Below are 24,515 nucleotides of genomic sequence, written 5' to 3' on the forward strand. Positions count from 1 at the left end.
TACGACAGGGCTACTACAGTGCTAATGCGCTATATTTATAGGCCTTATACCGCCTTTACTAAATCGGAATTCTGCTATAGTAAAGAAAAGGTGGTATGAGGCCTATAAATATAGCGCATTGGCCCTGTAGTGGCCCTGTAGTATTGCCAAGGCCTTAGTTCGATAATTATCGTAATCGATGGTCGATTATCGATTATCGAAAAATTAGCGCGATTATCTAATCGTCGCTTATCGAGCTTATCGGAGCCCACACTGCCGTGAGCGTACGCTATTACGGAATCGGCATGTAGTCCCAAGCATCCTGCCTACGGTTCCCTGCTCCCTCCCCTATAATCATTATCAAGATAATGCGAAGGAAACTGGTCATGGATATGATAAGAAGCTAGCTTTTGGGAGGTATCTTGAGTAAAGAAAGTGGTTAAGTATATAAAATTAATACCCGCGTTTCACGTGCGAGATAAATGCCTTCAAAATTCCGAGCAAATATATACAAATCTAGACGATCGGAATATGTAGTCCCAAGGACATTTACATATCCCCATAGTATGATCAAACGCCCTGGCCTCATTCCCTCTACCGGAGTTACAGGCGTCCATGCCCACGGGCCTTCTATATTCCTAGTAGACATATCCGCTTGAAATTCAGGATCCAAATCCATCTGTATTTAACTGTCAGGTAAAAAGTCCTTTGATTTGAATATAACTACTACTTGCCTTCGATAGTAGCTCTTCGATATGACTCTTCCAGTTTCCAGGATTTTGATTAACAAAAGCATCAAAATCATCCTTTTGCTGATTTGTCAAACGCTTTGATACCATCGCAGACATGGCGTGATAGTTCCAATATTCCGACGTGGCGGCGGGTAATACGAGCTACTCAATCAGCTAAGAGAATTCCGGTGGTCGATGGATGATATGGTGCCAGACCTCGATAGAAAGTGCTATTCTTGTGCGTTCCGTTACGCAATGGCAGAAGTTGGGGATCGAGGGGTGATATGTATGGCCATTAGGCAAATGTTCAGAAACTCGTTGCTGCCTAATGTTTCAAGCTTCGGCTCGATTTGCTGGCGTGAAGCGGCATCCACATATCGATACGAGTATTTTTCTCGCTAAGTTGCTTAGTTGACTGGCTTCCACGTCGCCGGAAAATCTCAGATCGCTCCTCATTGCTGTGGGCGGTTACGCAAGAAGGTAGAGGACTACCTCACAGGCATTAACAGCGATGATCCAGAACAAGGAGAGGCAAAAATCATCCACTTGGCTATCGCATACAAGGTGAACGACGCAATGCCCCGGTTCGACGCGGTGAGTAATTGGAGTGCGAACTCTCGATCAGCGCCGACAGAATATTGAAACCCCAGCGAAAAGGTATGCTTGCTAGACGAGAAGAAAGGCGATAAGAAACCGACTGGAAACAGGAGATATCCTACCGTCTAATAACCAGAATGAACTTCGGCCTCGAGAGGATGCGGGCCGAGGATACGGACCTCCCTGCACTATCGCGACGACATGTTTTCCGACATAATATGGACATATATCAGTTCGGTGGAATCTGCCGGGGATTTTAATAACGTATTCCAGATTAAAAAACACAAACGGAAGGATTAATGACACTGCTGCGTGGGGATGGGAGGTGCTTTGTAGTCCGCAAGCCCCTTACCGCCTCGTTGGATCTAGCGAATGCGGAGATCATAGAGGCTAAATCTACTCACTGAGTACAAAGATAGCTGCGATTGATGAAAAGGCATATAACCGTGCTAATGGTAGAGTTGAGGTAACAAGGGGGGTTTGTGGGTAGGGTTGGTGTTGGGAACTGTTGGAGCTATCGTAGGATTATAAAGGGAATTCAAATCAACAAAACCAAAGATTTCGGTATCACAGCGATATACCGACCTACAGTATGTTGTCAAAGATAGTACTCAAGGCCTGTAACCAGAATTCAGCACTTTTCAAGAGAGGATAAATTCAGTCTGGCAAGGAAAGACTTCGTCGATGTTGGGTAATGTTAGGAAATTGAACACCAGCCTAACTATTCGACGTCACAAAATACTATGATCTTCCACAACTGTACAATTTATAAATGCTATCAACTACTACTTGACAGTTTGTATTATTATAAGTCTATAAAAGTGTGAACGCACAAAGGCACAGGCAGCCGAGAATGATATATCCCAAACACGTCAGTCTTTCTTCTTGACTTTCCCCTGTCTAACTTTCCCTGCTTGGATATAAACTCGCCTCAGCCCAAATTCAATTGTTACTGACCCCCTACCAAACTCGCTTTCAAATATGAATTATGTACAGGCTTCCACCCAATTTGCCACCATGGAAACTGGTGTTTGTACAATCGTTGCGGCCGCTAACCCCGTGATGGTTGTGCGTGTAGAGGTTGTGATAGTGCTGGTGTTTGTGGTGGTAATAATGGCAGGAGAGGTACGGCAAGTCGTAAGTGCTACATTGGAAACATAGGTTGTGTATGCATAGACACCGGTTTGATTGTAGGCGAGAGAAAGATGAGGGGCCACAGTCGTTTTCGTGCTAAGGATGTGGCACGCCAACGTGGATTGTGCATCTGTATCTACATCTCGATTGACAAGCTCTCTTGGGGATGCCAATGCGGCATGATTATTGCAGTATGTTTGTGTTTAATCAAGTACTTCTTCGCCGATGTGATTGTGCGAAAGTCAAGCCAAGTCAAGCCCAGTCAAGCTAAGTCAAGCCAAGTCAATGATAGCCCCCAAGAAATTCTTTTAAAGAAAGAAAAGGAAGCTTGCCCGAAGAAAACGAGCGTTGCAAGTCCAAACTTGAGGATGTGTACCATGTTGAGGATGTCGACGGCTGATGATAGCTCTCGAAGTTGGTGGTAGTTAGAAGTCAGTATTCCTCGCCGTGGGCTTGGACTGTGAGCCTTCTTTTCAAGATCAGTAAAAGAACACATGGACTTAATAGAGAGATACACATCGTTTCGGGATTTCTCGCGAGTTTATCCTGAAAGTTCAATCTCTTGGGTACGATAAGAGGAGCTCTTAGCTATGGTTAATACCAGAAGGCTCCGTTCAAACATCATCCTTTGATTCAATTCTCATCTAAATAAGAAGTCCTCATCAACCCAAATCAGCAACGTTGCACCCCCGTTTCCTGATCAGGTAACAAGCAAACATACCATTCTAAGCCCCTTTAAACTGCATGTTTGCCCCAGAAATACCTGTCAATGCGTACGGTTTCGCGGTCAGACTATTGCGATATCCAGTTGCAAAAGGGCTGGACAATCTTCGGAGCCGAAAATCGACGGTTCCTAAACTTGCTGTGAGTAACTTCGTAAATTGTGACCGGAGGTCCGAATAATTCCTGCACTTCAGAAGCACGGAATAGAGCTAGTCTCCGGACACAGCATGGAGGAGGGCAGACAACCGTTTTGTCAGTTGCATCAACTCACTCAACTAGAGCTTGGCCGTCATCGCGCCAAAATTTTCATATATTTCCAGGAACAGACAAAGAAAACTAACAGAGAGGAGGTGATGTTCGCGTAGTGGAGTGAAACTTTGCCAGATTGTTTCACTGAGCTGAGCTGTAAAGTCAGAGGAAATGGTCGTGCGGATCGGTTAAAAAGGGGTAGCTCAGCAGGAAAATCAAGGTACAATATACCTTCATATTTGCTGCACCAAGTGAGAGTTGGGCGTGAAATTAGGCGGCGTATTAGAGGTACGTACTTCTGGTGAAAGATTCATGTGTGGACCACGTTACATAAAACTTCTAGATTCTGTATGGATGATGTAATCAGCAGGTTTTCACCAAACTCCCCCTTTTCCCCACTTTCGCATACGCCCGAAATACCCCGCCTTCTCGACGGACTAAGGTTAATTTAGCTGCCGGCTTGCCGAGGAGTTTACTCAGATTTCAACCCTACTTCCTTTTCAACCTTTCTACAAACCTTCTAATCTAACCCCTTTGCATCTCATTTCATCCAGCATCCTTGCAATGACAACTGAAACAATCACTAACACTCATGCCTCACTTTATCAAGAATCTGAAGACTTTTCATTTCCTACACTCCCACCATTTCCGGCCGACATCCCAACCGCCCCTCTCCTTCGCCTATCCCTCTCCTCTCTCCGCTCCTCCTCAGAAGAATCAGGCCGCTTCTTTACTGCATCCAAAGAACTAGGTTTCTTCTATCTCGATCTCCGCAACGATCCTCTAGGGGAGGAACTACTCTCCCAGTCCTCCAGATTCTTCGACCTCGCACCAAAGTTCTATAAGCTGGGCAGAGAAGAACTGAGTAAATATGACTACAAGAATGTGGGTAGTTATATGGGGTATAAAGGTTTCGGATCCGCGGTTGTAGATGAGAAGGGAAACTTGGATCGGAATGAATTTTACAATGTATGTTCCCCTTCCGCGTCTCTCACTCACAATCTCTAGAAGAGCAGAACTGACAATGGTATCCAGATTCCAAAAGACGACTTTTTCGGCATCTCCGAAAAGCCATTCACGCATCCTGATATTCTGTACCAAAATACTGACTTAATAAAATCATACATCAATAACTCCCACGCCCTCATCACTCTCCTCCTCAATCATCTCAACACCCATCTTCAGCTTCCCGAAGGAACACTCCAGTCTCTGCACCGCCTGAACGAACCATCAGGCGACCAAATCCGCATAATCAAATCACCACCCCAACCACCGTCAGACCAACACACAGCACTAGGAAAACACACCGACTTCGGCTCCCTAACTCTCCTCTTTAACCAACTTGGTGGCCTTCAAATCTTGCCTCCACCGTCTCTTACTCCTGCGGGCAAAGAACCGGAATGGACTTATGTAAAGCCATTGAGAGGGCATTGCATCATCAATCTCGGAGACGCGATGACGAAGTTTACGGGCGGATTGCTGAGAAGCAATATCCATAGGGTGGTCAGCCCACCTGGGGAGCAGGCGGAGGAGACCAGGTATAGTGTTGTTTATTTCTCAAGGCCAGAGGATGAGGTTGTGTTGAAGAGGCTGGAGGGAGGTGTTATTCCGAATGGGCAGGATGATGGAGAGGCGATGAATAGCAAGGAGTGGATTAAGTTGCAGGCTTTGAGGTTGAGAAAAGTAGGAGTGGAGAAGAGTGAAGAGGAAAGAAGGAGGCTTTGGGAAGAGACTGGGAGAGGAAGTTGAGTTGGGCGAGCTTGGATAAACCGTAAAGAATTATCTATAAGCCTACGGGCTCCTATTACTGAGAAATCTTCTCCCCACCTTTTCTTCTACCAACTACTATCTGCCGTGACTTAATCTTGGCTCTCCAGACTAATCCTGTCCGAAGGATGCAATGTAATACCAAAGGGGCAAGGCTGGAGGTTTGTAGCGGACACTACAGACAGGTGTTGAGTCTTCATCCGCCGAGAGAGTACTATCCTTTCGTCCGGTGAGACATGTCCAGCACCAGGTATCATAACTAAAATTATCAGGCAGGTACATACCGCTTGGTTGTGATGCCTGGCGCTGGACAAGTCTCAGCGGACGAAGGGATAGAAGGTTTTGGTCGATCCGGTCAACCGTACTCTCCCCACCCCTAATTAAATGTAGCAGTGGGTCAAAGTGGGGGGAGGGGGTTGGTATGGCACTGGACCGTGCCAGGCTGGCTTTGCGGGGAGAGTATCAGCCTTGCATGCAGCCTCGCAGCCGACCCCTGAGCTGATCGCCAACATCCGATCTTCCCCTCATCAGAACACGAACATGCCACTTCTCACGCAACGACCCAGTAAATCACCATGCTTACCCCACAGTACACGATGACGCGGCTCTCGTACGAGGCTCAGTCCCCTCAATCACCGAATATCATCCCCCGCTTCTGCAGCGTAGCGTATTTGAGTCCCTCGACTTATAACCTCCCACCCTCTTCCTTCCGGCAATGCAGACCTTCAGAACAGTCCCCCTTCTCTCAAAGGGCCAAACCTTCCGTCAGCCAATTCGACAAGCATCATACAGCACAATGAAAGCGCTCATCTACCGCGCTGTCGGCGACGTGAAGCTCGAAGAGCGTCCGAAGCCAAAGATTGCTCAGCCTACCGATGCGATTGTCAAGCTGACCAAATCTACGATCTGCGGAACAGATTTGCACATCAGAAAAGGAGATGTTGCGACATGTAAGGAGGGAACAATTCTAGGACACGAGGGAGTGGGAATTATCGATGAGATTGGCAATTCCGTACGCGGATTCAAGAAGGGAGAGCATGTGTTGATATCTGCAATCTGCTCTTGTGCAAGCTGCGAGTATTGCCGAAGGGGAATGTATTCGCATTGCACCACTGGAGGTAAATGTGTCTTCTGTTTGACTATTCAGAAGGACAAGACTGATTATGGACATTCAGGTTGGATCCTAGGAAACACAATCGACGGCACACAAGCAGAATACGTCCGCATCCCACACGCTGACTCCTCCCTTTACCCCATCCCAGCGGGTGCCGACGAAGCCGCACTCGTCATGCTTTCCGACATCTTCCCCACAGGTCTTGAATGTGGTGTCCTCAATGGCAAAGTCGAGCCCGGATCTACAGTTGTGATTGTTGGTGCAGGGCCTGTTGGACTGGCAGCTATGATTACAGCCCAGCTATACTCCCCAAGTGTGATTATCATGATTGATATGGATCATAATCGACTGAAAGTTGCGCAGACACTGGGGGCAACCCATACCATCGATCCTAGCCAGCCGGATGCGGTGAGGAAGGTGAAGGCGTTGACGGATGGGAAGGGTTGTGATTGTGTGATTGAGGCGGTCGGAGTTCCTCAAAGCTTTGAACTCTGCCAGGAGTTGGTGGCTACGGGTGGTGTGATTGCGAATGTTGGTGTTCATGGAACGAAAGTGGACCTTCACTTGGAGAATCTCTGGGGTAAGAACATTGGTGAGTTACCGATTCCCGCCTTGAACCGGAAACTGATAGTATACAGCAATCACAACTCGACTAGTTGACACGGTCACAACACCAATGCTGTTGAAGCTCGCACTCTCGGGAAAGCTGGACCCTTCAAAGCTCATCACGCACAGTGAGTTGAGAATGGAATTCAACCCTCTTGGACGGTGGGCACGAGCTAACTTTAATCGTTTAGAGTTTGCTTTCAAGGATATGGAGAAAGCGTACAAGACATTCGGTGCGGCGGCTGAGCACGCGGCTTTGAAGGTTCTTATTGAATTCTGAGACTTCCCGGCACATATGATCGGGCAGAAACCGCGGTGGAAGTATTCTTGGGGCATTGAATTTGGGTGGTTCGACGATTGGAAAATTGAGCTTGATATTAACGACAGCTAGCTTCTCCATCCCTAATAAACCTCCTTTGTCAATACCTTTGCTCCAGTCCCTTTATGAGGTGCTTGTTCTTCGGGACCGGTTTCACATCCTCCAATTAATCCACCGCTTCTGGCTGCCCCATTCAGCGACCCCTCAAGACTTTGTGGCATCAGCCTCCTATATGCTGTGTTGCTATTTTTGGCTACAGACCTGCCCAAGTGAAGTATCCCAATTCAAAACACACCTCTTTGGCAAGTTGCCAAAGGCAACGTTGCTATTCTCTATCTACTGGAGGTGGAAACGAGTAACAAGTATATTTCATCTCACAAAGGAATTAAGAGGCGGTAAATTCAGCTTCTAATGGGAAACGAAAGAAGTGTAATAACGGCAGGCAAGAATTAGTAATGTAGATTAATGCTTTAATAGTTAATAGGTACTATATTAAAGATATCTAATTATAATAATAATATTAATCTTATTGAAATGTCTTTTAAGCCCCTATAAATAGCTATTTGCAGATTACGAATAGTTATTAGTATAAATAATAAATAGAGTAAAGTAGTATAATAGCCCCTATTTATATTATATTTATATTTTAATTAGATATTTATAAATAATATATATAGCTAGCTTTATTTAGTAAAGCTTCGAATATTCTTACTCTAGTATTACCTCTTTACCTAATTAGGTAATAATAGTATCTAGTAAGTAAACTAGACCTTTAATAATACTTTTGAAATTATTTCGATTTAAGAACTTAATAATAGGAATAAGGGAAAAAGAGAGATTTTTTTAAAAAAAGAATAATTAGTTTATTATTATATAAAACTAGTATTTAAATATAGGCTTAGTAATATTTCGAACTAATTAGTTTCTATTAATTTATTCCAGGAATCTAAAATAAGTAATAATAAAATATTTTAATTATTTCTAAATAAACTAATTTCTATAAATTCTCGTTATTTTATAAAGACTTCTCTTAATTATATTATTAAAAGACTAAAAGCTATTATATAATCTTAAAATAACTTTTATTGAACTATAATATTATTATAATATTACTATGATTCTTTATTATAAAAAGTATTTTTTATTATATTTATTATATTTATTATATTTATTATATTTATTATATTTATTATATTTATTATATTTATTATATTTATTATATTTTTATTATATTTATTATATTTATTATATTTATTATATTTATTATATTTATTATATTTATTATATTATATATTTAAAGAAAATAATATTATTAAAAAATCTATCTAATAGCGGCTCGATATATATATAAAAGAAAGAAGGGGCTTATAAGCTTTATAGCTCATAAAAGCTAATGAAGCCTTCCCTCTCCCGCAATTGCATAGCGAAGGTTCTTCTAGCTTAGTAGAGGCGGCAAAATTTCTAACCTTCTAGTATTTACAAACAGCACTCTGGTACTCCTCAACATCTTTCGACAAATACCGCTATTATATTACTCCACATCTATATTCCCTTATCAGAGACTAGAAGGGTTTAAACGCCCTTCTAATGATCTTGTAGAAGTCGAGTAATGTCCCTGAGGACAGATTGACAGAGGGGTAGTATAGGCGTCCGCAACTACCGTGTGGGCTGACAAGTCTAGAGGTACCTTATGTATGTTGAAGAGTAGCGGGCCATTCTCTGATAGAACTTCGTTGAACGGAATTGACGTATAATAGCAGTTGTACGACGGAACCCACGATTGCGTGCGGGAGATTCCTGCTCGGCTTTTCTCCACGTTTACAGGGAATGAAAAGACCAGTAGCTCAGCCCATTCCCCAAATATGACGAGGATCAAGCAAGCCTCTCTTTGGAATAGCTCTACCACTATTGTCTTTATAGCTAACTTGGTTTTTAGTATTTCTTCCTGTAACTCCAACCGAAATTATTATAGTGTCGATTGCTCTACAATCGCTTTCCGGCAGTATTTCTGGCCCGAGGATAAGTATGCTATTGGTAACCTGCTTCAGGTCGGCCTTCTCTGCCACCACCTCCCTTGAAACTATTGATATTGTGATACCTGGAAGCTGTCTAGTAATGACAACGTGGTCCCGGTCGTCTATAGTTGCCTCAAATATCTTTAGCTGGGATTCCAAGGCCAGGGATGAAAGGCCTCATGGCAGGTGTGCTCTAAACGTTAAGGTTAATTTTGATCGAATTATCTGAATCCAGCAATACCAAACAAGGGCCAAGAACGAAAGCACCATAGAGGCTCTCCCTTCCCGGCCTTACAGATCTTTCCTGACAATAATTAACGTAGTGTTACGTATTATAACGCTACCAAAGCTGACTGAACTGCAGAGAAAAAGTTCTACCAGCTGTTCCCAGTGGATGGTAAACAGAAACTTAGCCAACTCTTGGGCTCTTATCTGTAAGAAAGGACCGCGTGGAGCCAGGGAACATTCTCTTCATATCGCAGCCGGGCGGTCAATATCAGTTCCAGCTAGGAGATTTTGGACTCTGCAACCGTATTGTTGATGCCGCGACGTTTGCCAGTACTCACCTTTATATGGCCCCCAAGATGTTTCAGGAAGGGAGAGTTTTGTGAGAGAATGGTATCAATTTGCAAACTAAAATAGATTCCGACACACGCGGCTGGACTGAAAGACTTATAATATTCCATAGAAAAAGAAGTCGAATATAACTGAGAAAGAATTGACAACACTAAAGACGACTAGAGACCAATAGCTAGCTTGGAAACTGAATATAATCAATAATCAAGATACTAGAAACGATTTGCGGTAAGATGGGTTCCTTCGAAGTCTCGAAGATGGCTCCCAGGCGGCCAATATCGGCCCCACCATCTCATAAGTGGACTTGCGATATCTATCTGTCAAAGTCTTCTCGAGAGACATGGCTTGTGCTCGCAAGGAGGATACGTATCTATTAGGTTATTAGGAATTATCTTCCATATAGCAAGTCATTCTCGACGGAAGGTAGGCTCACCTTCTCTCGCTTTCTGATATAGCATAATATCTGAGGCAATTTTCACCCGCCATCTCACACAATTTGCAACTCAGCGAAGGATCACAATCGCTCCCGTCCTGCGCACACTTCTCACACGGAAGATTATCAATTCGACGAAGTGGTATTTCGGTTGGAAGGGTGGTGCCTTTGAAGTCTTCTTGCCCCTTTTTGTTGAAAGACATTCCTGAAGAGTCGACTTCCATTTTTCCAACTCCCGGGGTTAATAGATCTGCATCCTCATTTTGCTGCCTAAGTCTATAAGCCGTAAATACACTCTTTGCAATAACTTCTAGTTTCGTCATTGGCCATTTGTTGTAGATGCTATTCAACTGAGAAGATGACTTGATTTTTCCAAGATGGTCATCCCAAATTTCCATGGCCTGGTTGAAATCGGCAGTTGTTGCTGCCAATTTAGAAGTCTTAAGGGACTCTGTTGAGTGCCAACGAGCAAAGGGCTCAACACTAGCCAACTTCGGCGTGGTTGCGCTCGGATTTTCATTCTGTGTCTTGATTTTGACAAGTTCTAGTTCTCTTTCTTTGTCAAGCAGATCACTATTTTTCTTATCCTGTCTTGTTAGCGTAGCCTAGATGAACTTAGAATTAGCTTATGTTCTGATAGTGTCGGTAGCATAAAAGAGCGAACAAGCACCTTCCGGATGAATCAAGGCCATTTTAATATCGGTAACGTAAAGTCCGCCAAACTTGATCCTTGATTTGAAAGAGAAAGTATGCAGAATACGTACTTCTGCTTCTGTAACTTTGTTCTCGACAGAAATTTGATTGTTCGATCTTGCGGCTCCGATCAGAGTGATGGCCGGGTCATACGGCAAATACCCCAACATAGCAATCGGCATAGAAACGATCAGGAGCGTTGAGTCACTAGCAAAACCAGCTTCTACCCTGACAGACTTCGCTTCTACTGGGAGTGTTGACAACCAATCCGCTAAAAGTTCAGTAGATAAGTCGCCTGGTTTTATGTCTTCGCTGATACGTATACTGAAGAGAAGTCTCGGGTATTCTGGAAGTTGTGACACCGAAGTCATTGATGAAGCGACATCGCTGTTAGATAGATGATTACTTGAAGCTGCTACACTCTCTTCTAGCGTGCTCCCTGATCCCCTAAAAAGTATCCTGGGTTAGCCTTGATCGAAAAAGTAAAACGGGTTCTATAAAGCACGCAACATCTCATAACGCTTCGGACATTGTGATGACCGGAAGAAAGAGAGTTAGAAACTATGCCTACACAGAAAAGTTCGTGTTGTGGCCACAATGATAGGTAGTTTCTATCAACCCAGGCCCGTATGAGGTATCTTTTATCGGTAGACGCTTAGATAATAATGTTATACTTCGAGGAAGTCGATGATCTTGGGTTAGTACCAAATGAACTGGAGGCTTTCTAAACTCGGCAGCCTTCACCGGTAGCCCTTGAACTTCCGTGAAGAGGAGATTATACAAGTATCCAACTGTAAATGAAGGCTTGTTGAGCAGGGCTCGTAATTGTGAAACGAGTGCGTGGGTGAATGAGAACGGCCCAACTCCGTTGGCAGAATTATTGAACGCGCATGCGGCAAGGAGCTCGGTGACACCGTTGCCTAATAATCAATAAACTTGATGTTTTAGAGTGAGGAATATATTTTACCTTCATCGGTGTTGCTTAGGCCAGAGGCACAGCAGTCTAGAAGCACCAAAACATCGGATTGAGATTCCTCCAACGCATTTTGAATACCCGACCACTTGACGGTAGGTTGTCGGTCACGTTTGCTGTTCCGGTAACTAGTGTTTAGTTGTCGGGGTCAGATCTGACTTTTACTCACGTGTCAGTCAAATTGGGATATTGACATGTGCTAACCTTGTCCATATCGCCTGCCCATGGTTGCTCAACTTGCCGTGGCCAGCGTAGTAGACGATTTTGAGGTGTTTAGTATCGTTGTCGTCCAGGAACTGCAGGATCTTGAGGTTAAGAGCTGTATGACTATTCACATCGGGAATTTTCCATTCCTCAACCTCAAACCCATACTGCCCAAGATGATTAGCCCTTTATTTAGCACTTTTCAGAATCTTGAGAAGTACCAAGTTGATAAACACATCGCTTAAAGCTCCTATCTCTAAGGATACAGGAAGGTTGGGGTCCTCATCCGCCCAGGATAGGAGGATTGCCGAAACCTGCCGGAGAGTGAGCAATGTGATTGAGAAGTTATTTCATTACCTATCTGGGGTACGGAAATTTAAGGAGCTCATGTATTAACCTGAGTTTGGTAGGGGTAAAGAGAAGCTTTTCTAACCTTGGTATATCTGGATCTTCGATCCCCAGTGCCCGAAAATATAGCATTGGCGGTAAGTTGAAGACCTCTTCTAAAATCTTGGAGGCCAATATGGTGGTTTAATTGATCAATGTCGTAGCCTGGCGGTGGCAAAACGTATGATTCAGGCGTTTCAGATGATTCATCGACCGGCTGGATTGACGGAGCAGCTCGCGCATCCATCTTGCATCCATCGGTTTCCCAAGCTTTATCGTTACTTCCCTCACAATGTTCTTCCTCTCGTACTGTAGACATGGGTGGCTTGTCTTTGGAAGGTTCAAGACAAAATTCGAAGGTTTCCAGAAGCAACTGGCCGCGCCGATGATTTCTTATGTGAAGCCTTGTCCAGGGCTCAGGGCCTCGGTGACAGGGGTTCTCGCTTACAGCGATATTAATAACAATCGTCTAAATCGCATTTTAAGCGAGTCACGAAAACCCCTTGCGATAAAACGTCTAAAGCACTACCTTTAATTACAATTCCGCAAATTACTTAATAACCACAACTCTAATTAGGAAGGAAAGTTTATATAATTAATGGGGGCATCTAGTTCTACCGTTTGCTAACTGGTATACTTATATAGATGCCTTACCACCTGACCCCAACTATAATTACCCGGATTAATAATATACTATATATGCCTGCCGAGTTAATTATATCAAATTATATTATATAGCTAGTATTGAACTATTATATAACCATACGTATAATATATAGGCATAAGGTATGAATTAATGCGAATCTCCCTATTAGACGATATTTAGAAGGCCCTATATAGGCTATTACTTAGAAAATAGAATAAGCTATTAAGTAACTATTAGAGCAGATATTTTAGTTCTACTAAAATGAAATTACTGACTTCTTATTTAAAGTATTTAGTATTCAAGTATCTCAGCCTATAATTTCTATAGTTCTTAAAAGAATATAAGTTATATAGAAGAAGCTAAAAGTCGAAGCCGCCTAGAGAAATTAAGAACTATATATATAATAGTAAAATAATCTTTAGTATTTTATTATAGATTAAATTATTTATATAAGCAAATCAGGAAATAATAATTATATAAGAGATTATTAATATAATTAGATTAATTCAGGAGTTTATACTAAAGTTTATTAATAACTAGCTTTAAAGAAGAAAGTCTTAATACTTCCGATATATATAATTAATAAATATGTTATTAAATTAGTAACTTTTTATAATATCTATATAGCTAATATCTTTAAAGACTTTATTATTAATAACCTTTTATCTCTTTATAACCTATATTCAGGCCCCTATTTAGTTATTATAATAAATAATACTTTAGTATATTAGTTTTATTAATATAAAATTATTAATACTTATAAATAAAAAGAAGTTTAGATATACTTCTTATTACTTTACTTATTTGATTTCAATTTAATTAAGAAGTTCTTTAGTAACCTAAAAGGCTTTATTTAATAATAAATTTACTTTTTCTTCTTTTTTCTTCTTTATTTTTAGTTTATAGAATTATATTTTAATAGAAAGCTTTTTATATATATTTATTATCTAAAAAGTTCAAATTCAAATATCTGATTCTATTATAATTATATCTAGTTTAATAACTATTATTTTTAGAATATTTTAAATATTTCAAATAAAAATAACTCTATTTTAGAATCTAATTATATATATATACTTTTCTATTTATTATTTTAATATTAACTACTAAAAATTACTCTATTACTATTTATTAAAGAAGTTTATTTCCTTATTTCAAATAAACTTATTTGTTTTCTTATTATACTTTTCTATTTAGTAATTAAATTATAAAATAAATTAGAAAAAGGGTTATTAAATAAATTAATTTATAATTAATTAAGAATTACCTATATCTATAAGGCTTTATACTATAAATAACTCTTTTTACCTATTATATACTCGCTTAAATTCGGATATTCTCTTAATAATTAATATAGTAATTCCTAATAAAACTTTATATTATTCGAGAGTTCCTATTATTATAAATAGCTTTAATATTTCAAGATTATTACGGAATTATACTTGTATTATATTTATAATACTTTTAATTACTTACTAGTAAAAAGGTTCTATTTTATTCTAAAATAGAAATGCTTTATATTTTACTAGAGCTTTATTATTATTAATATACTAAATTAGAAAGAAAAATAAAAGAATTTACTAATATTTATAATATTTAGTATAATATAATAAAATATAAGCTTATTAGATATAGAAATAAAAATAATTATATTTATACGAAAATCGCAATTAAACTAGAATAAATAAAGCTAATATTATATTATAATTTATAACTAGAACTTAAGATTAAATAGCTTAAGGTTATATAGTATTTATTATACTAATTATAGGATTTATAAAATTAGACTTGTATTTTCTCTTTTATATAATTATTTTATTTAGATTAATATCTTAATATATAGTAATTTATTTAGATAAAAGTTTATTAATAATAATATACTTTACTTATTTATTTTATTAAAAAATATTAATCTTATAATATATTTAATTTCTCTTTAATATATAATAATAATTACTTATATTACTATAAATTCCTTCTTTCTTATACTTATATATATTAAAGATCTATAAGTAAATAGCTTCCTAAATACTTATATTCGAATCTTATATAGCCTTTTTAATAAGCTAATAATTAATAATAAAATCTCGAGGTTTTTAGATAAAGAACTTATATATAGGCAAGCTAGTAATATCAGGAATATAGCTATTAAAAACATTATTTTCGAGAGAGATTAGTTCGAAATCGAGTAATATTTCTTAAATAAAAGTTAGTTAAGCTTTAGTTATAGTTTTTAGAAATTTTAAAAGTATAAATTTAATTAATAGTTCTATAAAAATCTTTAATTATAAAAGTATTATAGTTTTTTTAATTTCTATATTACTTTGTTTAATAGAGGCTAGCTTTTATAAATATAATAGATATATATAATAGTATATAAATTAGTATTAGATATTATAAATCTGGTTTCCTATTTTAAATAAAGCTTATAATTAGAATTATATAAGTAATTAGAATTATATAAGTAATTAGAATTATATAAGTAATTAGAATTATATAAATTATATGAAATTATATTTTCTAGTTAAATAAAGTATTTTATAGGCTTGGCTAAATATTAGAGAATATATAAAGAGATATTTCTAGCTTTAGAAAGAGGTATTAATTAGTTTTTTATTAGAATTAATTCTTGGAATTAGTTATATTTATAAGTATTATTCTATAGCTTACTTATTTTAATTACTTATATATTATTTTACTATTATATATCTTATATTCTAATTAATTTAATTTTTGGAAAGTAGTTTATTATAAGATAATTAAGCTATTAATAAATAAAACTATTAATAGCTAAAATATTAATTAGAAGAAATACTTCTATTATTATTAGAATAACCCAGCCGGATATCTAGAAAAATATCTAGTCTAGTATTCTTTATATTATTTAATTAGAAAAAGGAAATAGAACTCAGATATTTCTAGAATTAGTTAGTAAAATAATAATAATAGAGAAATTAGTAATAGCTTACTATTATATTATTAAATGAGAAGTAGAAATGTAATAGAAAAAGAATTTAGAAAAGCTAGAAATTCAGATCTATTATTTTAAAAATATTTGAATATCTAATATAGAACCCGTTATACTTCTAGTAATACTTTTAGTTCGGAAGACTCTAAAAACCCGAAAACTGCCTATTTACTAGAAAAAGAATATTAAAGAAATCTAGAACTTCTTTTACTAGATAAAGTTAAATAATATAAAAATAATAGAATTATTTAGGCTACTAATATAATAAAAATTATATATTATATTTCCTATTTTAAGAATATAGTTAGAGATATCTAGAAATATAGGAAGTAATTAGTAGATATTAATATTATAGATTAGAAGGCTTTTATTAAATTTATAAAGAATTCTATTTTAGATCCCGAGAATTATAGTAATAATACTTTTATTTTAGTTTAAGAATATTAAATAATAGCCAGGCTAGAATATCTAAAGCTTTATATCTTATTTAAATAGCCTATTAAATAACTTAGAATATATAAATTTATTATAAAAGCAAAATAACTTATTTAGTAGTTTAAGATAAGAGATTCGAAATAAAATTAATTATTAAGGAAATATTTTATAAGAAAGAAAGAAGCTTATTTCTATAATTATAAGAGTTAAGAATAATTTAAATTTATTTATTTAATAGAAATATAATAATAATCTAACAAAATAATAAAGAAAAATAGAAAAGAAATATATTTCTATTATAAGATTTATAAAACCGGATATAATTTGCTTTATTTATTAGAAGAAAGATTACTATATTATTATTTATTTAAATTAGAAGAAACCAACTTGCTATAATTATAATAAATCTGGCTATAAATTATATAAATACCTAAAACTAAAAAAGCCGGGAAATAAATATATTCTATAATAGTTATATTTATTTATATTATAGAAAGCAAGGTTTCTAAAACGAGAATAGTAATTAAGATTATTATTAAAATAAAAAAAGATAAATAAAAGATTAGAATATTAGTTAATTCTAATATAGAAACTAATTATATAAAAAGAAGATTAGTTTTAAATATAAGTATTTTATTAATATTAAAAGTAATTCTCTTATTTTTACTAGAAGAAAAAAGAATTTATTTATATAAAGATTATATTCTTGAGATTATTATTAAGAATATATTAGAAAACTAAAAAGAGGCTAATATATATTTTATATTATATAATTTTAATCTAAACTATATTAATATAATATCTGAATTCCTATAGTTTTATTAAATTAATTCTTTGATTTTCTTTAGAGAAATAATATAAAAATACTAGATTTAATTATAAAAAATTAAAGTTTTAAATATTAGAAAGTTTACTAAAATAATAAAATATAAAATATATATTTTTCTATTAATTACTTATTTTATAATAAATAGCTAAAGAATTATTATTATTATTATAAATAAAATAGTTATATTTTCTAATAAATATTAGAACTTTTTTTAAGTATTATTTATAAAGGCTATAAATATATTACCCGACTATTATATAAATCTAGAATTAGAATTCTAATTATTATATAGTTCTATATATATTTTATTAGAAAGAGAGCTTAAAATTCTTCGGGAATATCTTAATACTAGTTTAGAAAAGAAATAAATTCATTATTTTATTAGCTTAGCTAGTATTCTAATTATATTTATTCTAAAAAAAGAAGACGGCTTATATCTATATATTAATTACTAGAATCTAAATAAAATTATTATTAAGAACTAAATACTATTATTACTTATTAGTAAAATAATAAATAAACTTTATAAAGCCAAGATATATATAAAGCTAGACTTAAAATATACTTATTATTAGTTATAAATATAGAAAAATAATAAATAAATAATAATATTTCGAATATATTATAAATATTTTAAGTATTATATTATATTTTTTATATTATTTAATATTTTAATAATTATTAGTATAGCTATTTCTTTAGGAATTATATATATAATTACGAGATATAGGATATAAGATATAAATAATAGAATATAGGTAATAGAATATAAAATACGGGATATATTTATATAACCTTATATCTTATTAGTAACTTAACTAGTAGATTAGACTTTTTTAGGCTTAGTAAATTTAGGAATTATATATTAATACTATAATACTATAATTCTTACTTCTAAATAATAATAACTTTACTAACTAATATAACTAGTACTTTTATACTTATATAATAGTACTATATATTACTAGTAAACTAATACTAATTAGTTTATATATATAGATTAGAGAAGATTTTAGATTAGTCCTAAAAGTATTTAGTAGCCTAAGACAAATCTAGTCTATTCTATATTAAAGAAAGAAACTACTTATTAATTTTATAAAAGTATTTAATAGCCTATAAAGAAAATATCTAGCTTTTGCTAATTAGTAAATAATTAGTTATTTAACTATTTATCTATTTAACTTCTACTATTTTTTAAAACTAACTTCTTTTAGCCCCAAGACTACTTTCTTAGAAATTATCTTTTTTACTTATATAATACTTATATTTATAGAACTCTTTTTCTGGAATATATATCCTATATATGCCCTTAAAGCTCTTTAATTACTACTTTAATTTTACTATTAAATCAAGTTCTTTGAGCTTTAGACCCTCCCGGAATTATAATATTTTATTTCCTAAATTTCTTATTATAAACGAAATATTTACTTTAATACCCTTAATACCCCTAGATATCTGGGGCATCTGGTATCTCAACCAGGTATCTGGCATCTTAATCAGGTATCTAAACCAGGCATCTGGCATCTTAACCAGGCATCTGAACTAGGCATCTGGCATCTGAACCAGGTATCTGGATACCTTTACCACCGAACCCTTTCTATGAACCTACTACGAACCACCTTACCTTTGAACCCCTCCTGCTACGAACCATACATATATACTAGAGAGAACCTGAACTCGGTTTAGTATAGATATTAATAAGGGAAAGAAGCTAATTAAGAAATAGAAGAACGGTATTAATTCAGTAATTATAATAAAGGCTAAACTTCAGGAATATATAATTACTAAGATATATTAGTATATCTTATATAAAAAGAGTAATAATAATCTATAGGATCTATTCTAGAATAATTTTAAAAACTTTAATAATATAGTATATAATCTAATTAACTATATATTTATATAAAATCTTCGAGCCTAACTTTACTATAATAATATTTATATTAAATAGAACTATAGAAACCTTACTATTATATAATTCTTTATTAATCTTATCTAAGAGAAAATAAAAAATATAAAAAATAAAGCTAATATTATTAATAATAGTCTAATTAGAATAGATTTTCTTTAGGGACCTATTATATTAGTTTATTTTATTCTAAATAAAACTAGATATAAGAGAACTAGATAATCTTAGTTAAGAAATTAAGCTATTTATTTACTTTCTCTAAATTAAGGCTATTTACTACTTTTATTTTTATTACTACTAGTACTATTACTAAACCCGAACTATTATTAATTAGTATTTACTATTTCTATTAGGAAGCTTATTAGGAAAGTAATAAAGATATATTCCAAAGTATAGAAATATAATAGAACTAATAATAGTTTTAATTATAAACTTATTATCTTTCTTAATATTTACTAATATATAGAGCTTCTAGAAAAGGTACTAGTAAGAGCCTTTCTTATTATATTAAAGGAACTAGTATAAGACTATTTCTATAATAACTAGCTCTCGAGTTATATATATAAAAAGGCTTATATAAATATTTATAATTTCTTTAAAGATCCCGGTTTCTATTATTAAAATTTAGATAAATAAAATACTATTACCTTAGTAACTATAATAGTAAAGAATCCTAAAAAGAAAATATTTGAGCTTATTTAAATACTAATTAATAACTTATATAAATTATAGTATGGCTTTATTCCTGCTTTATAAAATACCGAATTCTTATATAATAAGATTATTATCTTTTATTAAGGCTTACTAGTATACTAATATATAGTTTCGGACTCTTCTAATAATCTCGGCTAGCTTATTAATAAGCTCTAATTATTTATTACTATTTATAAGAAGAAGTAATAAATTACTATTAAAACCTATATTACTAATTAATAATACTATTCTTAAAATCTTCTAAACTATTATCTATTTAGAAATTATTAATATAAATCTAGCTATAATTTCGGAACCTGTAATAATTACTTTAAATCCTATAATTATAATAATTATACTCCGAAATTATATTTTATATATAAGAAACCCAAATACTATTTATAGAAATATATATTAGAGAAATAAGAAACTAAGAAGGCTTAATTTAAGAATAAAAATATTTACTAATTTAGATCCCGAAATACCTATAACTTTAATAAATGCTTTAGTAATACTTATATATAATATATTACCGAATTTAAAGAAAAAGAAAATAATAAGAATAGTAAAAACAAACTAGTAAATAATGCTTTTAAAGCCTTATTAGTAAAAATAAATAAAGGAAAGAAATATTATTCTAATTTCTATTTCATTTCTATTAAAAGCTTTCTAGCTACTTCTATAGCCCCTATTTCTACTATTCCTATAACTAATACTCTTATAAATAACCTTATTTCTCTTTCTCTTATATATTAAATAATAAGTAAAAATTATATTCTAAAGCCTACTAAATAAATAAAAAATATCTAGATATTTATAATTAATAATATATTAAAATATAATACTTATTACTTTTATAGAATTATAATTAATACTAGAGCTTCTAGATTCTTAACTATTAGTTCTAACTAATTCCAAGCTTTATAATAAACTAATAATAGTATTAAACTTAACGAAACTATTAAAGATCAAGTTAATATCTAGTTTAGTATTAGATCTATATTTTTTATTAAATCTATAATAATAAGAATACTAATTAGGTAAATATAATTCTATATTATATTTATAAAAATTCTATTTCTATCTAGCTTAGCTAATATAAATAAGCTAGAGATCTATTTTAATAATCTTACTAATTATCTTATTACTTTTACTAGATGCTTTATATCTATAATATAATATTTTAGATACTTTTTCCTATTTTAGAATACTATTCTATAAAGCTTTATTTCCGAATTCTTTATTTATAATTCCTGCTTTCTTATAAAAATCAAATTATAATATTTATATTACTATTTTAGTTATTTATTTATTAGTAAGCTTCGAAACGTACTAGAATAAGCAGGCTATAATATTAATATAAAAGCCCTTAAGTATTTTATAAAGTACTATAAGTAATACTAGAAATTCGAATAATTACTAGAATAATTCAAGTTTAACCTAAAAAATAATATTAGCTTTAATTACTTTATTATTATTAATATTTTCTATATTTTTAGTAAACCTATATTTTATATTATTAATTAAAGTACTCAATATTAAGCCGGTTAATAGCTTTAAAATATTAGTATATTATATATTTAGGACACCCTAAAATAGTATTAGATTAATATTTATTTAGGCCCTTCTAATTAGATTATAGTAAATACTAGAAAGTAGTTTACTAGTAAGAAGTTTATTTAGCTTATAAATATTATAGGAACTAAGATTAAAATCGTTTCTATAGAAGCTTATAATTCTATCAGAATTATAGAATATTACTATAGCCTAATTTAATATACTTACTTTATTATTATAGCCGAAATTAATAGAATTAATAAAGATATTATATTCTAAATAGCTTTTAAGGCCATTAATAATTTCGTTAGACCCGATAATATTATTCTAATTCTCTTAGTTTATAATACTTTATCTTAAATAACTAAATATAATACCCTATTATTAATTATATTATAGTAATTAGTAGTACTTAAGAAAGTAATAGTAGAAATTTAGAAGCTTTAAGCTAAATACCAGATTATAAATACCCTAAATACCCGAAATAGTTCTAGTATTACTAATATTTATAAACTTCTTTTAAATTCGGATATTTTTATATAATATAAAGAAAATACTAATTAATCTAATAGTTAAAATAGGCTATATAAGCTAGTAGCCATTAATAAGAAAAACTATATATTAGCTTTATTATATAATAATACTATCTTTTACTTAATCTCTATAAAGCCCTTTTATATAAGAAATATTAAGGTTATTACTAATAGCCCCGAATCTAAACCTATTTCTGAACTTTATAATAAGACTAAAAATAATACAGATATAATTTCTCTTATTATTTCTGCTATTTTACTAAAATATAATAAAGAATACTTTTATAAAAACCCGGATATTATAGTATTTCTATAAGATAATAACTTATATAAGAACTTCTATTAAGTTAAAATTACTAGCTTTCTAGAAAAGAGTATATTTAAAGTTATTTCTAAATCTTAGATATTAAAAGAGGTATATATCTTTAATTCCCGGTTTATTAATAAGATTAAAAATAAGAATATAGAAAGAGAATTTAAAAAATCGAGACTAGTTATTTAGGCTTATAATAATAGTAAGAAATATATAATATTAATATAATTACTTATTATTTAATATATTAGCTCGAGAATTATTCTTAGTATTACTATTATAATAATAAATACTATAAAGCTATATTTATATAATATCTCGTAAGCTTATATCTAATTAATAATCTTATTTAATTATAATTTTTATATTAACCTATTTTATAAGCTTATTAAAGAGCTAAATCTAAATAATAATTCGGTTCTAAAGATTATAAAATTATTATATAATATATTAGAAACTAGAAATTACTAGTTTAATACTTATTATTTCTATTATATTAATAAGCTTTCTATAAAATAATTAACTTATAATTCTTATTTCTTCTATAATAAGTAATTCTTTAGAATTATTAGCTTTTAAACTAATAATACTTTATTTATTAGAAATAATAATTTTATGAAAATAAAGTAATTAAAGCTCTAAGAAACTAAGTTCTTAGCTAAGAAATATAAATACCTTATTATTAATTATAATCTCAAGTTTAATAGAAGTATTATTTATATAAATATTACTAGAATTACTCTTATATAGAAATACTAGTATAAAAACCTCTGAATTATTTTTATAAAAAATACTACTATTATAAATAATAGAGGTACTATTTATTAAGATCTTTTTATTAAGAACTAATATATTATCTAATATACTATAGAAGTATATATTATATTAGTCTATTAATTAGAAGCTTTATATAACCTATTAATTATAGCTTAGACTATTAAACTATTAGAAACTAATATAAAGGTACTTAATAAGTATATTTAATAGTAAATTAAGAATATTACTAGAGAACTAAGATTTATAAAACTAGTAAAGAAGTTCTTATATTTAATTATTTTTATAAATACTTTATTTATAAATAATAGAAATCTCTTTTCCTAAATTAGATATATTCTAGTTCTAGTAAATAAAACTAAATATACTAATATTATTTACTAGTTCTTTACTAAGTATAAGAGAATTACTAGAAGTATTCTAGCTTTAGAACTTTATAATATAGCTTATAATTTTAATATAGGTACTTTAGTTAAATCTATAATTAATAAAGTACTAGAAATAGAACTATTACTAGTAGTCTATATAAATTCGAAATTATTATATAAATGTCTTATTAAGTTAGGAATTACTCGAGAAAAGTATTTAATAATTAATATAATATATCTCTATTAGATATCTAAATAATAAGAGATTATAAAAGTTAAATAAATTAAGGGAAAATCGAATTCTACTAATTCTATAACGAAATTAAAGCTAATAAATACCCTTAAATATCTAATTAATACGAATACTATATAATTAGATATAAAGAAATAAATTAAGTATAAATAAGACAGGAAATAAATATATAGAATAGAAAGATATTATAAGAGAAAAAGTTATATATAAAAGGCTATAGCTTTTAATATATAACTAAAATCTCAGAAGTAATATAAATATATAAAGTATTTAAGAAATCTAATACTAGGCCGAATTAGGGAATTTGTATATAATTAGAGAAAGATATTATTTTTTGTATTTTTAGAGAGTTTTTAGTATTAGTATAGCTATTTCTTTAGGAGTTATATATATAATTATGAAATATGAAATATAGGATATAGGTAATAAGATATAAATAATAGAATATAAAATACGGGATATAGTTATATAATCTTATATTTTATTAGTAACTTGATTAGTAAATTAGATTTTTTTAGGCTTAATAGATTTAGGAATTATTTATTAATATTATAATATTATAATTCTTATTTCTAAATAATAATAACTTTACTAACTAATATAACTAGTACTTCTATACCTATATAATAGTACTATATATTACTAGTAAACTAATAATAATATTTCAGATATATATTAATTATATACTAGTAAGTTTTATAAATATTATTTATATAATTTATCTAGATAATATTTTA

At 31.9% G+C, this 24,515-nt stretch overlaps 4 protein-coding genes across 4 annotated transcripts; 3 read left to right on the forward strand and 1 right to left on the reverse strand.

Moving 5' to 3' along the window:
- Positions 1 to 2,324: 2,324 nt before the first annotated feature.
- K444DRAFT_664992 (uncharacterized protein) lies at positions 2,325 to 2,890 on the forward strand (the record flags this gene model as incomplete). Its single annotated transcript, XM_024887033.1, has 2 exons — positions 2,325 to 2,444; positions 2,654 to 2,890. 2 exons carry the CDS (start codon positions 2,325 to 2,327, stop codon positions 2,864 to 2,866), a joined length of 333 nt encoding a protein of 110 aa, XP_024734799.1. The 3' UTR covers positions 2,867 to 2,890.
- A 1,028-nt stretch (positions 2,891 to 3,918) lies between these two features.
- Positions 3,919 to 5,238, forward strand: K444DRAFT_592710 (putative oxidoreductase). Its single transcript, XM_024878262.1, has 2 exons — positions 3,919 to 4,382; positions 4,449 to 5,238. The coding sequence occupies exons 1-2, from the start codon at positions 3,978 to 3,980 to the stop codon at positions 5,160 to 5,162; spliced, it is 1,119 nt and encodes a 372-aa protein (XP_024734800.1). The 5' UTR covers positions 3,919 to 3,977; the 3' UTR covers positions 5,163 to 5,238.
- Positions 5,239 to 5,976: 738 nt separating this feature from the next.
- On the forward strand, positions 5,977 to 7,180 carry K444DRAFT_533345 (GroES-like protein; the record flags this gene model as incomplete). The annotated part of the gene is made up of 4 exons (XM_024875146.1): positions 5,977 to 6,298; positions 6,356 to 6,886; positions 6,933 to 7,028; positions 7,092 to 7,180. The coding sequence occupies 4 exons, from the start codon at positions 5,977 to 5,979 to the stop codon at positions 7,178 to 7,180; spliced, it is 1,038 nt and encodes a 345-aa protein (XP_024734801.1).
- A 2,715-nt stretch (positions 7,181 to 9,895) lies between these two features.
- K444DRAFT_564774 (uncharacterized protein) lies at positions 9,896 to 12,879 on the reverse strand. Its single transcript, XM_024877078.1, has 8 exons — positions 12,547 to 12,879; positions 12,335 to 12,427; positions 12,114 to 12,280; positions 11,904 to 12,037; positions 11,508 to 11,856; positions 11,008 to 11,383; positions 10,244 to 10,848; positions 9,896 to 10,180 (listed from the first exon to the last, which is right to left on the reverse strand). Exons 1-8 carry the CDS (start codon positions 12,817 to 12,819, stop codon positions 10,015 to 10,017), a joined length of 2,163 nt encoding a protein of 720 aa, XP_024734802.1. The 5' UTR covers positions 12,820 to 12,879; the 3' UTR covers positions 9,896 to 10,014.
- Between the last annotated feature and the right edge of the window lie 11,636 nt (positions 12,880 to 24,515).

This window comes from Hyaloscypha bicolor, assembly GCF_002865645.1.
Source record: "Hyaloscypha bicolor E unplaced genomic scaffold K444scaffold_113, whole genome shotgun sequence".
Classification (NCBI taxonomy): Eukaryota; Fungi; Ascomycota; class Leotiomycetes; order Helotiales; family Hyaloscyphaceae; genus Hyaloscypha; species Hyaloscypha bicolor.

What these genes read in the sequence shown, in the direction of transcription:
- K444DRAFT_592710 (XM_024878262.1), top strand. Translation starts at nt 3,978, where the DNA reads ATGACAACTGAAACAATCACTAACACTCATGCCTCACTTTATCAAGAA. An exon ending in ATCGGAATGAATTTTACAAT is followed by an intron (nt 4,383 to 4,448) that starts GTATGTTCCCCT and finishes AATGGTATCCAG; the next exon opens with ATTCCAAAAGACGACTTTTT.
- K444DRAFT_564774 (XM_024877078.1), bottom strand. Translation starts at nt 12,819, where the DNA reads ATGTCTACAGTACGAGAGGAAGAACATTGTGAGGGAAGTAACGATAAA. An exon ending in GCGATGTGTTTATCAACTTG is followed by an intron (nt 12,281 to 12,334) that starts GTACTTCTCAAG and finishes CATCTTGGGCAG; the next exon opens with TATGGGTTTGAGGTTGAGGA. An exon ending in ACAAAGTTACAGAAGCAGAA is followed by an intron (nt 10,849 to 11,007) that starts GTACGTATTCTG and finishes AAGTTCATCTAG; the next exon opens with GCTACGCTAACAAGACAGGA.